The sequence below is a fragment of the Dunckerocampus dactyliophorus genome, chromosome 10 (genome assembly GCF_027744805.1).
Source record: "Dunckerocampus dactyliophorus isolate RoL2022-P2 chromosome 10, RoL_Ddac_1.1, whole genome shotgun sequence".
NCBI lineage: Eukaryota > Metazoa > Chordata > Actinopteri > Syngnathiformes > Syngnathidae > Dunckerocampus > Dunckerocampus dactyliophorus.
The window spans coordinates 1,651,972-1,664,271 of record NC_072828.1 but is presented as its reverse complement, the minus strand read 5'-3'; the positions used below and the strand labels follow the sequence as shown (position 1 = coordinate 1,664,271).

Genomic DNA, 12,300 nt, shown 5'->3' with positions numbered 1-12,300 from the left:
TGCATGTGTGTGTGTGTGTGTGTGTGTGCGTGCGTGCATGTGTGTGTGCGGGTGTGCGTGTCACATGTGGTGCTGGGTGTCAATCATCGTGGAAAAAAAATACATACACCCAACCCTCACCCATTCACACTTCCAATTTCACAGCTTCACTTTTTCCAAAAATCTATTCATTAATAAATCACGCCGTTTGGTGGTTGAATACGGTCTATTATTAGTTGAAAAATATGCATATTCAAGCACATTTTATGCACGTCTGGCCTAAATGAAGCATTTTCAAGCATAAAAATGGCTAAATGAAGTCAAATACTTCAAGGCACTAATACTCACAATAAGGCATTCAGAAGACGCATGATACTACTATATTGGGTAATAAGAGTGTAAAGGTGACTATAGGGGCGTTATGTCATGTCTAGAGGGCTCTAATAATGTTCAAACCCTTATTTAGAAGGTCGTAAACAGGTTTTCTGTCTTATATGTCTAATTTTCTCTTATTATTTCTACTATATTAGGTAATAGGAATGCAAAGGTGACTATAGGGGTGTTATTTCATGTCTAGAGGGCTCTATTAATGTTAAAAAGTTTATTTAGAAGGTCTTAAACGGGTTTTCTATGTCTTATGTCTACTTTTCTCTTATTATCTCTACTATATTGGGTAATGGGAATGTAAAGGTGACTATAGGGGTGTTATTTCATGTCTGGAGGGCTCTAATGCTCCAAACAGTATTCAGACCACCAAAATATTCCATTTATGAATAAGGAATCCTACTTGGTGGAAATTCACTGACCAAAGTTGGGTGTAGAAGCAATCAACCACCCTAATGAGGGATGTCCGTCCATCCATTTTCTGTGTGCATGTGCACACACACACACACACACGCGCGCGCGCATGTTTAGTACCACATGTGACAGACTATGCACGCATCTCAGGCTAAAAGGCCGCCGTGCTCCGTCTCGCCTATCCCTTGTCTGCGACATGCTAAACCCGACACTTGTGGCGATCACAGTGAGCAGGTGCGCGTGTGCATGTGTGCGTGTGCACTGAGCCATCAGAGATGGTTTGCAGAGAAAGCAGCTGCTGCTTTGAGGGATTTGGGAGGGAGACGAGGTTATTTTAGGGCGCAATTTGACATCTTTTGACTCGATGGCCGCGCAGGCATTGAGCTGCTCACACACGTGCGCACGTATGAATCGTGCAAGACAAGCAATCATGTTTTAGACCCCGTTGTGGAATGTGCTGTTTGTACGAGCTGCAAAAACACCGAAGATCCTCGATATCGGTGGGTCTCACCTGGTGGGTCGTGACCCAGACGTTGGTCTTGGATCCATGCTGGGCCGCAAACAGCAAACATGTCATCAATAAGTCATGTCTGACTTGGTGCCGTCGCGATGAATGTCAGTTTTAATGGATGCATCATTTCTATGCGTGCGGTTTTCATGCTTTTCCTCATTTGAAAATTCCTTTCCACTGCACTTTGGACACGAATAATTATGCATATTAGATATTACATTCAAAAGATGATTTAAAGAACACATTTGCTTGGGTTGACTTCAGTAAAAGTAAGAAAAATATGACTTCATTTCCAAAAAATGAAAATAAAACAAAATAAATACGTAAATAAATATAATGAATAATAAATGCTTAAATAAAAGTTGTTAGAAAATAATAGAAATAAATTTAAAAAAAACATTTAGAAACAAAAGTGTAAAGAAAATACTACCAATCAGAAAAAATTAAAATGACTTAAATAAAGTGTAAAAAATAATAATAAAAATAAAATTACTGAAATAAAAGTGAAAAATAAGTTTAAAAAATAAATAAATAAATAAAATGAAAAAAATAAAAGTGTAAAAAAATAATAAAATTAAGAAAAAAAATCTGCCTTAAATATAAGTTTAAAAATAACAAAAAATAAAAACAACTGAAATAAAAGTGTTAAAACATGTAAAAAAATAATAAAAATGACTTAAAAAAATTTTGAATAATAACAACAAATAAAAGATATAAATATATAAAAAATATAATATATAAATTAAAAATAAAAAGGACTGAAATTAAGTTTTAAAAAGTGTAAAAAGTAAAAAAAATTTAAAAATAAATTTAAAAAAATGACGTAAATAACTGTAAAAAAACTAAAATAAGAAAAAATTGAAATGCCTTAAATATAAATGTAAAAATAATAATAAAAAATTATGAAAACAACTGAAATAAAAGTGTAAAAACATGTAAAAAATTATAATAAAATAAATTAAAATGACTTAAATAAAAGTGTAAAAAAATAATAAAAATAAAAATGCCTTAAACAGAAGTGTAGAAATAATAATAAAAATAATAAAAACAACTTAAATAAAAGTGTGAAAACATGTAAAAAATAATAACATAAATAACAATTACTTAAATAAAAATGTGAAAATTAGTTCAAATCAGAAAAAAATAAACATGACTTAAATAAAAGTGTAAAAAAAATAATATAAAATAGATTAAAAAATAAAAATGACTTAAATAGAAGTGTAAAGAAAATAGTACAAATAAGAAAAAATCTAAATGACTTAAATAAAAATGTATATAGTAAAAGTAAATAAAAATGACAAATAAAAGTGTAAAGAAAATAGGACAGATAAGAAAAAATCTAAATCATTTAATAAAAGTGTAAAAATATAAGAACAAATCCAAATAAAAGGACTTAAAAGTGTAAAGAAAATAGTACAAATATTTTTAAATCTATACAAAGATTTAAAAAATAAAATAAAAATAAATAGGAATGTAAAAGTGGGTTGAAATGTAATGAACATTGTCAAATGTGGGTCCCGGGTTGGGACCATTTGCCAACCCCCCGCTCTCTATGATGAGTGTTTTGAGCTAAACGGGTCTAATTTCCCTCACCGACCTGCAGTTTGACGTCTCTGATTTCATGCAGCAAACATGCACACGTCCTCGTGGAGCGGGATCAGGATGACGGGGGCGGGGGCGGCGTGCTGATCCTCTTGTCCTGCTGTGGTGTTGATGTTAGTCATATGCAAATGAGGATTGTGCTTTGAGAATGACACAAATCCTCCATGTCCAAACCCTCAAAGAATGATTTACTCACCGTGATGATTTAGAAGGTGTTTGACCCACTTGGAAAAAAAAAAGCTTCTCAGAAAAAAAAGTGCTTTATATTTGTTGTACGTAAATGAAGTCTTCCATACATCATCTTCTGTACAGTACCTTGAAATAAGATGAAGTCAAATCCCCTCTTTCTGCACGTTCCAAATGGCAAAAGGCCATCCGTGTTCATGGCGGGTTAAGGCGGGAAGACGTGCTCAAGCCTTTCTGACAGGAAAGCGCTCAAGGCGCTGCCTGTGACCTTTTTATCCCGGAGATGCTTTTTGTGCTTTTGTTGCTTTCCCGCTGGAGGTGCAGAACACAATCATCTCACCTGGGATGTTTCCCTCCATCATGATCCTGGAATAGAGAAATGGAGCTTCGGCTTGCGCAGGGGCGTCACACGGCTGCCGGCTATGTGGGGAAGTCGCAGGGGGTGTCCGTCACGACTGAAGGCCCTCGTCTGTGTGGTAATGACTGGCTTTCTCAACAGGACAATGCTGCACTTCACAAAGAGGAGTAAGATCACTCTTTTGGACCGTGTTACCTCATCTAAATCCTATGGAGAACATTTGGGGATGGATTTACAAAAATGGACATCAGTTCCAGACAGAGGATGAAAGGCCATTTGGTCCAAAAACTTTATTTTAGGGCTGTCAAATGATTAAATATTTGAATCACAATTAATCAGTTTTCACAACTGTGGAAAAGATGCCCTTTTTATTTACTGTACTTTATGAACAAAAAGATAAATGACTTTATATATTTGTTCCAAATGAAGTGAAAATGTAAGTCATGCTAAAAGACAGCACACGTGTCTGAGAATCTAAAACATGCCACAGAGTATCAGGGCCACGTTGGAAAAAGTAATGAATCTGAGCTTTCGAGAATAATGTCGTAAATTCACAAGAAAAAGTTGTAAGTTTACAAGAAAAAAGTCGCCAATTACGAGAATAACGTTTTCAATTTATGAGAAAACAGTCGTACATTTACAAGAATAAAGTCATAATATTACAAGTGATAAATGTATGATAATAAAGTGTTAAATTTATGAGAATAAAGTGTTAAATGTATGAGAATTATGAGATAAATAATATAATTATAAATTATAAATAATATAACAATATCATATAATATCATATCATATAATTATGACATAAATATCAGAATATGAGAATTATTGTCATAAATTTACAGTTTTATTCTAGCAATGTTCCGACTTTAAAATCACTTTTTCACATCAATTTACGACTTTACTCTCGTAAATTTACGACTTTAATCTCGCAACATTATGACTTTGTGTAAATTTATCACTTTTTCACATCAATTTACGACTTTACTCGAGTCAATGTACAACTTTATTCTAGGAAATGTATGACTTTATTGTCCTAAATGCACGTCTTTTTTCATGTAAATTTACGACTTTATTCTCGCAATATTACAACTTTTTTGTACATGTATGACTTTTTTACGTAAATTTACAACCTTATCCTTGGAAATGTACAACTTTTCTCATACATTTACAAATTTATTCTTGCAGTATTACGACTTTTTTGTAAATTTAGTCCTTTTTTCATGCAAATTTACAGCCTTACTCTTGTAAATTGAGGACTTTTTTCACGTAAATTTACGGCTTTATTCTCATAAATGTACAACTTTATTCTACGAAATGTATGGTTCTGTTCTCGCAATCTCACTAGTGACTGAAAACCTGCTTACTGTTTCTCTTTGTGTTTCTGTTTATTTAGACCTCACATAGAGTATACGCACAATAAAGACGTTCCTGTGATGTTCGGAGTGTCACTGAATGCACCTCGCAGCGTTCTCGTGACAATGAGGAAGTGTTGTTCCTCGGAGGACTGGAGATGTGTGTGTGAGCTGGAGATAGATATGTGGTGTTGGAATTGCATTGGTATTTCTTGTTCGGGTCAGAATAAAGTTACTAAAGAGCGGCAGGCTGTGCGGGGACGCTCTTGTGTCCCGTCTGTTGTCACAACAGCTGAGAGGCTGCTTAGGCGCTCAACAGTTTAACGAATTTGCGCTATTTTTGACAGCCCTACTTTCTTTCAGTGCAACAATATTCAATTACCCTTTTTAATAAATGTCACTTTGACAGCGGGAGTCATCGACTTCATATCATGACACGTACAACACTTGCAAATCGCACAATATTTTATTGAACTATGAATTCAAAAGCAAGCAGTCCCAACGCCATCCCAGGCAGAAACTACACCACTAATAAGAAACCATCCTCTCTAATAACTAATCAGTCTCACTAGTGGTTACTTCAAGTATGAGTGGTTTCTAAAGGACAAAACCCAACAAATATATTATATGGCGCAAAGCCTACTACTAATGAGAAGAAGAAGAGTCGTCAATCATGAGAGAAGAACGGTGTGAAGAGCGGAAGTCCTTGGTGTTCCTCTGCCGCCACCTTCAGGACAAACATAGTTTTGCACACAAGTGGTAAAGCGTCCTCTCGTTCTTTAGTTCATTCGATAATGATGTCATATTTTTTCTCGATGTGCTTTCAGCAATCGTGCAGCAGCATACAGTCCAAGTACCGTTTATGCACACAAAGCACAAAGTCTACCGTGGCTGGTGATAGCGTGTACATACCGTACATGGAGAGCAACAAATGTTTTCATAGAAAATAAAGTCACATGGAAAGCACGTGCACAAGAGTGGCCTGATATTATCTGCATTTAAAAAAAAAGTCAATGTAATAAGGAGGCGCAGCAGCTTAAGAAAAATTAAGACAGACGTTTCTTGAGTTAGTTGTAAATAGTGGCTTTCATTCATGGAAGCGTATCGTGCATGGACCAAGTGTGCAACACTCCACAGCGGCCACAACATTAGGTACACCACCTCCTATACAAATATAGAACAACAATATAGTGTTCACTCGCGGTTCACCTTTCGAATTTTTGTAATACTTCTTTTTTTATTACAGCCTTTGAACGCCGTTACAGGCCGAGCCTGGCCCTTTAAGAAGAATTGCACTGTGGGAAGTGGAGTGTTTCTCTCTTGCCTCGTTCGTCTATCTGCACCACCCATTGTTTTCTGCATCCTGATTGGCTGTATACCACTGTCAATCAATCTCCTTCCTGCCGCCCTGCCATGCGTCCTGTGTCATCGCTAGCTGGCTTGCTAGCTAGCTTGTCAATGAATCTCCGGTTGGAAGGAGGAGGACTGCAACAGGAGTGGAGTATGCGTGAGTGACTTCCTAATTTATTGTGTTCCACCTGGAGGCTGATCATTAAAATTAACATTTTTGAGAGTGTTTAAACAAGAGAGAAATGTAAGAAAATCTTAATGCCTGTCTGAGAAAAGTGTATCAAGTGTATGGTGAGGGCTTTTACAGCCTTAAAACATATAGAATCATTGGAAACAAAATGAAGTGTACTTATTTCAGGCTATTTTAGGAACCTATCCCCTGCCATAAAGGAGGGAACACTGTACTCTTTTCTTTGTCCTGTTAGCTGCAAACCTGGCTGACCTCATGGAACTTTTGATTGATATTCCAGATCGGCAGTACAGTCACGGTTTTTCAAACACATGTAATATATAATAAGCTATCGCTGTTTGGTGCTTGATTACCGTTGCCTATTATTAGTCAAAATATGCAAATCTTACAACCTTTTTGGCCTAAATGGAGCATTTTCAAGTATAAAAATGTCTAAATGAGGTAAAATACAAATGTACGGCACTCAGAAGACGCATACACTGGTCACTAGGTGTCAGTGATCTTGTACTGATGAGACCATAACCACCACAGGTAGAAACTTACGGAAACCAAAATAAAAACAAGGAACTCTCCCAATGCTAACGTGTGAATCTATATTATGTCTTATCTTCTCTTATTATGTTTACTATATTGGGCAATAGGAATGTAAAGGTCACTATAGGGGGTTATTTCATGTCTAGAGGGCTTTAATAATGTTAAGTGTATTTACAAGGTGGCAAACAGGTTTTCTGTGTCATATACTGTATGTCTTATTTTCTCGTTTTATGTCTACTATATTGGGTAATAGGAGCGTGACTATGGGGTTGTTATTTTATGTCTAGAGGGCTCTAATAATGTGAAAAGGCATATTTGGAAGGTGGTAAACAAGTTTTCTATGCTCTAACTGCAAAGATATTCCATTTAGAAATAAGAAATCCCCTGGAATGGCAAACCCCCCGTTTTTTCCCCGCAAACTCCCGTATTTTGCCCTTCATTCCCGTCGTCCTCCCATTTAAAAGGTTCCCCGTAAATGTCCCACAATTGAACTTTTATGCCAAAATTCTCTCTGGTGCTGCAGGTGACAGTGTTGACGGTAACCACGCTTGAGCCACAGCCGTCCCTTATTTTCCGGAAAATGTCCCTGACCTCCCACTGCAAATGTTGCCAGGTAAGGTCAAACATATTCACGTCTTTTATGCTCATAACTTCTGACACACGTGGGGTTTGGTAAGAGCGCCACCATGTGGTGTATTTGGCAGAAAAATAACAACACAGACCACACAGCAGGGGGGCGACACTGGGGCTCATTTTCACCCCGTTTGTGTGCAGCGGCTGAGGAGGAGAAAAGCTGGTTCACACCAGGGGTGTCCAAAGTGCGGCCAGGGGCTGTTTATTGGCCACAATAACGTTGTAATATTATGAGGAAAATGAAGTCATTTTAGTCACATGAAGTTGAAATAATTTTGAAAACAAAAGCCTTTTTTAACATTGTAAAATCAGGAAAAACAAACAAAAAATGAAGTTGCAGTAAAAGTTAGAAAGTCCAAAAAGTCAAAATGTTAAAGGAAATATGAAAGAAAAATGTAAGAGTAAAAAAAAGTTGTATTCTAACCAGAAAAAAAGCTGCAGTTTTATCAGAATAAACTTGTCATTTTAAAATGTCATAACATTAGTTGTAATAGTAATGTGACAGTCAAACAAAAAATAAACTTCTAATTTTGGAAATTAGGTAAGGGGAAAAAACTATTATTATATTAGAATAAAGTCACAATATTATGGGAATTTAATCATAACATTATGGGAGTAAAGCCGTAATATTATGGGAATAAAGTCATAATATTATAGGAATAAATTCATAATATTATTGGAATAAAGTCAAAATATTATGGGAATAAAGTCAGAATATTATAGGAATAAAGTCATAATATTATAGGAATAATTTCATAATATTATTGGAATAAAGTCAAAATATTATTGGAATAAAGTCAAAATATTATGGGAATAAAGTCATAATATTATAGCAATAATTTCATAATATTATTGGAATAAAGTCAAAATATTATGGGAATAAAGTCAGAATATTATAGGAATAAATTCAAAATATTATTGGAATAAAGTCATAATATTTTAGGAATAAATTCAAAATATTATGGGAATAAAGTCATAATATTATAGGAATGAATTCAAAATTTTATGGGAATAAAGTCACAATATTATAGGAATAAATTCAAAATATTATGGGAATAAAGTCATAATATTATGGGAGTAAACATATCACATTATAGGAATAAATTCATAATATTATGGGAATAATGTCAAAAATGTTTGGGAATAAATTTATAATATCATAGGAATAAATTCATAATAGTATGGGAATAAAGTCAAATATTATGGTAATACATTTATAATATTATAGGAATACATTGATTATATTATGGGAATAAAGTCAAAATATTACAAAAAATATATTTCCAAAAATTATTTAAGAAGAAAGTTTAAATATTTTTGGGTAAAAAAAAACAAGCAAAAATGAGAAGAAAAGAGCAAAGAGTGAAGTTGATATGAATAATGTGGGTTTTTTCGCCTATTTGACAAAGCTGAAACGTAGGTTTTTCATGAAATAAACAATAATAATATTATTATAATAATAATAATATTATAATAATAACTTCTTAGCATATCTATCTATTATGTGTTGCTTTACAAAATACCAAAAGTTTGGACACCCCTGGCTGGCACAAAGACAAACCATTTTGCAGGTCTGGGGAGTATCATTCATTTTATGGGCCTTTTAATGAAGTTTGTTTTTGTTTTTTTTAGCTTTATTGGATAAAAGAATGTATGTTTTGATGTGTCAAGAGTGGCGTTACGTCCCCCAGGCATGGGAAGTGTTTGTCGGTGGTGTGATGGTGCTGGACGAGGACTTCTACATGAAATAAAGTAGCAGAAACACTCACGTTTGCCGTTACAGACCACTTGCATCGGGGCCCGGTACGGCGTTGTGCTAGGGTTATTCTAGATAATAATGTTTCCGTTGTCGGGGTGTACCTACTAGTGTGGCGCCTATCGAGCTCCGCCCCTCTCAGAACTTGCTGAGCGCCCCCGCCTTCACCAGTACCGCCGACAGCAGGTCAGCAGGTCCAGCGGGGTGAGGCAAGGCAGTGGCGGAAGGATCTCCGTGCTTCACGTCCGAGTTGACAGGCATGGATCTCTTCCCCGCCCCGCTGCCCCCTCCTCCCGCCACGCTGCTCTTGCTGTTCTCCGCGGTTGGCGCGGCGGCGCCCGGGTGCCGGTTACCCGCCACGGGCGTCCCGGCGGGCTCCATGCCGCTCTGACAGCAGCACAGCAGGCGGAAAAAGGCGGCCCTCATCTCCCTGCTGGAGAGCGTGTATATGAGAGGGTTGAGGGCCGAGTTGAGCACCGCCAGGGCGATGAACCAGTCCACCTGGTAGAGGATGGGGCACCTGGCGGGGCCGCAGCCCACGTCCAGCAGCAGCAGCAGGAAGAGCGGCGCCCAGCACACCAGGAACACCCCGAGGACAATCACCACCGTCCTCAGCAAAGCCAGGGAGCACTCCGACGGTCTGCTGCTCACCCGACGTCCGCTGGAGGTCACCAGGCGGTAGATCCTGATGTAGAGGATGACGATGGCCACCAGCAGGGCGCTGAAGACGCTGATGCAGAAGGCGACGTAGCTCTTGGCGTAGAGAGGCAGCACGGTGGAGCAGGAGTTCATGCTGTCCAAGCAGTTCCACCCGAGGCTGGGCAAGGCGCCCAGGAGCACCGACACCAACCAGCATGCCACCAGCAGGCCCAGGAGCCTCCCCCTGCTCGCCGTCTCGCACGGGCGCAGGCGCACCATGGTCATGTGCCTCTCGATGCCGATGGCCAGCAGGCTGAAAGTGGAGGCGTTGAGCGCCACGAACATGCTCCCCTCCCTCACCAGCCACTGCGCCGGAGTCAGGAAGAAGGTGTTCCTTCCTGAGGTGAAGATGTTCACCACGTAGGCCACGCCGGCCAGCAGGTCGGACAGCGCCAGGTTCCCGATGAGGAAGTACATGCGGCTGTGGAAGCGCTTGTTCCTCCAGAGGGCGAGCAGCACCGTCACGTTCTCCAACACGATGAGCACGCAGATGAAGAGCAGCACCGCCATCTTGCAGGCGCCGCCGCTGCGGGGCCGCTCCCACTTGCCCGAGTGGTTGTAGTGGCCCACGATGACCACGTTCATGCCCTCCTCCACCACGGTGCCCATCGCGGCCTCGTCCTGTCCCTCCGTCACACAGCAGGGGGCGCCACAGCACTGGGCGCAGCGGCAGTTTGCATCCTTCCGCCGCCTGAAGACGCTCTGCCAATCAAAGGCAAGGTTAGGATTTCAAATTTGGCACAGACGCAAACCAAAGAAACACCTTTTTGAAGTTGCAGGCTTGTTAATGCGCACTTTTCAGCTCAGGTATAAGCGGTTGATAAGCCTTTTACACGACACAGCCACTAAAACATCACATGCACAAATACTCACTCCTGTAGTATTTTATGATGATTCACTTTCAACAGCTAAATGTTACAAATTGACAAGGAAAAAGTCCCAACTCATCTTAAAGTTCCTCATCAAAACTCAAAGATGCAAATGTTCTGTTAAGTTTACGGCTCACGTAACTTCAACCGCACAAAGCGACTCACCAGATTAGACTTTTTGATTCCTTCTTCTGATGTTATTTGCCTCCTGGGTTCACCCTGAGCGCGACCAAATGAAAAGTTGTAATCCTGCAGTGGAAAGTAGTTGCTGCGGAGCTCCAGACGTGTTGTTGTGCTTTGTGAGAACGTCCTGCTCACACACTGCTGCTCTCACACGGATGGGCGGGTCCTCTCCTCCTTGCCGCCCCGTTCGTGACGACGCTTCACCCTCTCTATGAGTCACCGTGGAGGTCAGAACCTTCTGTGCCGTCCTGCCAGGGCCACATACGCCCCTCCCCTCTTTCGCTTCTCCACATGCTTGCTTCAGCATCCAAGGTTGGCTGGAAGGATTTTAAAATGCTCACTTGGAGGGGAAAAAGTGTTATAGTCAGAACCCTCATATTCAATCATAATACTACTACTACGACTACTACTGCTACTACGACTACTGCTACTGCTACTACTACTACGACTACTACTGCTACTACGACTACTGCTACTGCTACTACTACTACTGCTACTACTACTACTACTGCTACTACTACTACTACTGCTACTACTGCTACTGCTACTACTACTACGACTACTACTGCTACTACGACTACTACTACTGCTACTACTACTACCGCTACTGCTACTGCTACTACTACTACTACTACTACTACTACTACTACTACTAGTACTACTACTACTACTGCTACTGCTACTACTACTACGACTACTACTGCTACTACTACTATTGCTACTACTACTACTACTACTACTACTACTGCTACTACTACTACGACTACTACTACGACTACGACTACTACTGCTACTACGACTACTACTGCTACTACTACTACGACTACTACTGCTACTACGACTACTACTACTGCTACTACTACTACCGCTACTGCTACTGCTACTACTACTACTACTACTACTACTACTACTACTACTAGTACTACTACTACTACTGCTACTGCTACTACTACTACGACTACTACTGCTACTACTACTATTGCTACTACTACTACTACTACTACTACTACTGCTACTACTACTACTGCTACTACTACTACGACTACTACTACGACTACGACTACTACTGCTACTACTACTACTACTACTACTACTACTACTGCTACTACTACTACTACTACTGCTACTGCTACTACTACTAATAATAATAATGATAAGAATTCACTGATAATAATAATCATTATTATTATTATTATTATATTATATACTATTAATAATCATAATAATTCACTGATAATAACGATCATAACAGTTATTATTATATTATTGTTATAATATTATTATGATAGCATAATAA

At 38.8% G+C, this 12,300-nt stretch overlaps 1 protein-coding gene across 1 annotated transcript; it reads right to left on the bottom strand.

Annotated features, from left to right (window-relative positions):
- Positions 1–8,367: 8,367 nt before the first annotated feature.
- On the bottom strand, positions 8,368–11,182 carry s1pr3a (sphingosine-1-phosphate receptor 3a). Its single transcript, XM_054789249.1, has 2 exons — positions 10,986–11,182; positions 8,368–10,653 (listed from the first exon to the last, which is right to left on the bottom strand). The coding sequence occupies exon 2, from the start codon at positions 10,558–10,560 to the stop codon at positions 9,391–9,393; it is 1,170 nt and encodes a 389-aa protein (XP_054645224.1). The 5' UTR covers positions 10,561–10,653; positions 10,986–11,182; the 3' UTR covers positions 8,368–9,390.
- Between the last annotated feature and the right edge of the window lie 1,118 nt (positions 11,183–12,300).

What these genes read in the sequence shown, in the direction of transcription:
- s1pr3a (XM_054789249.1), bottom strand. Translation starts at nt 10,560, where the DNA reads ATGGGCACCGTGGTGGAGGAGGGCATGAACGTGGTCATCGTGGGCCAC.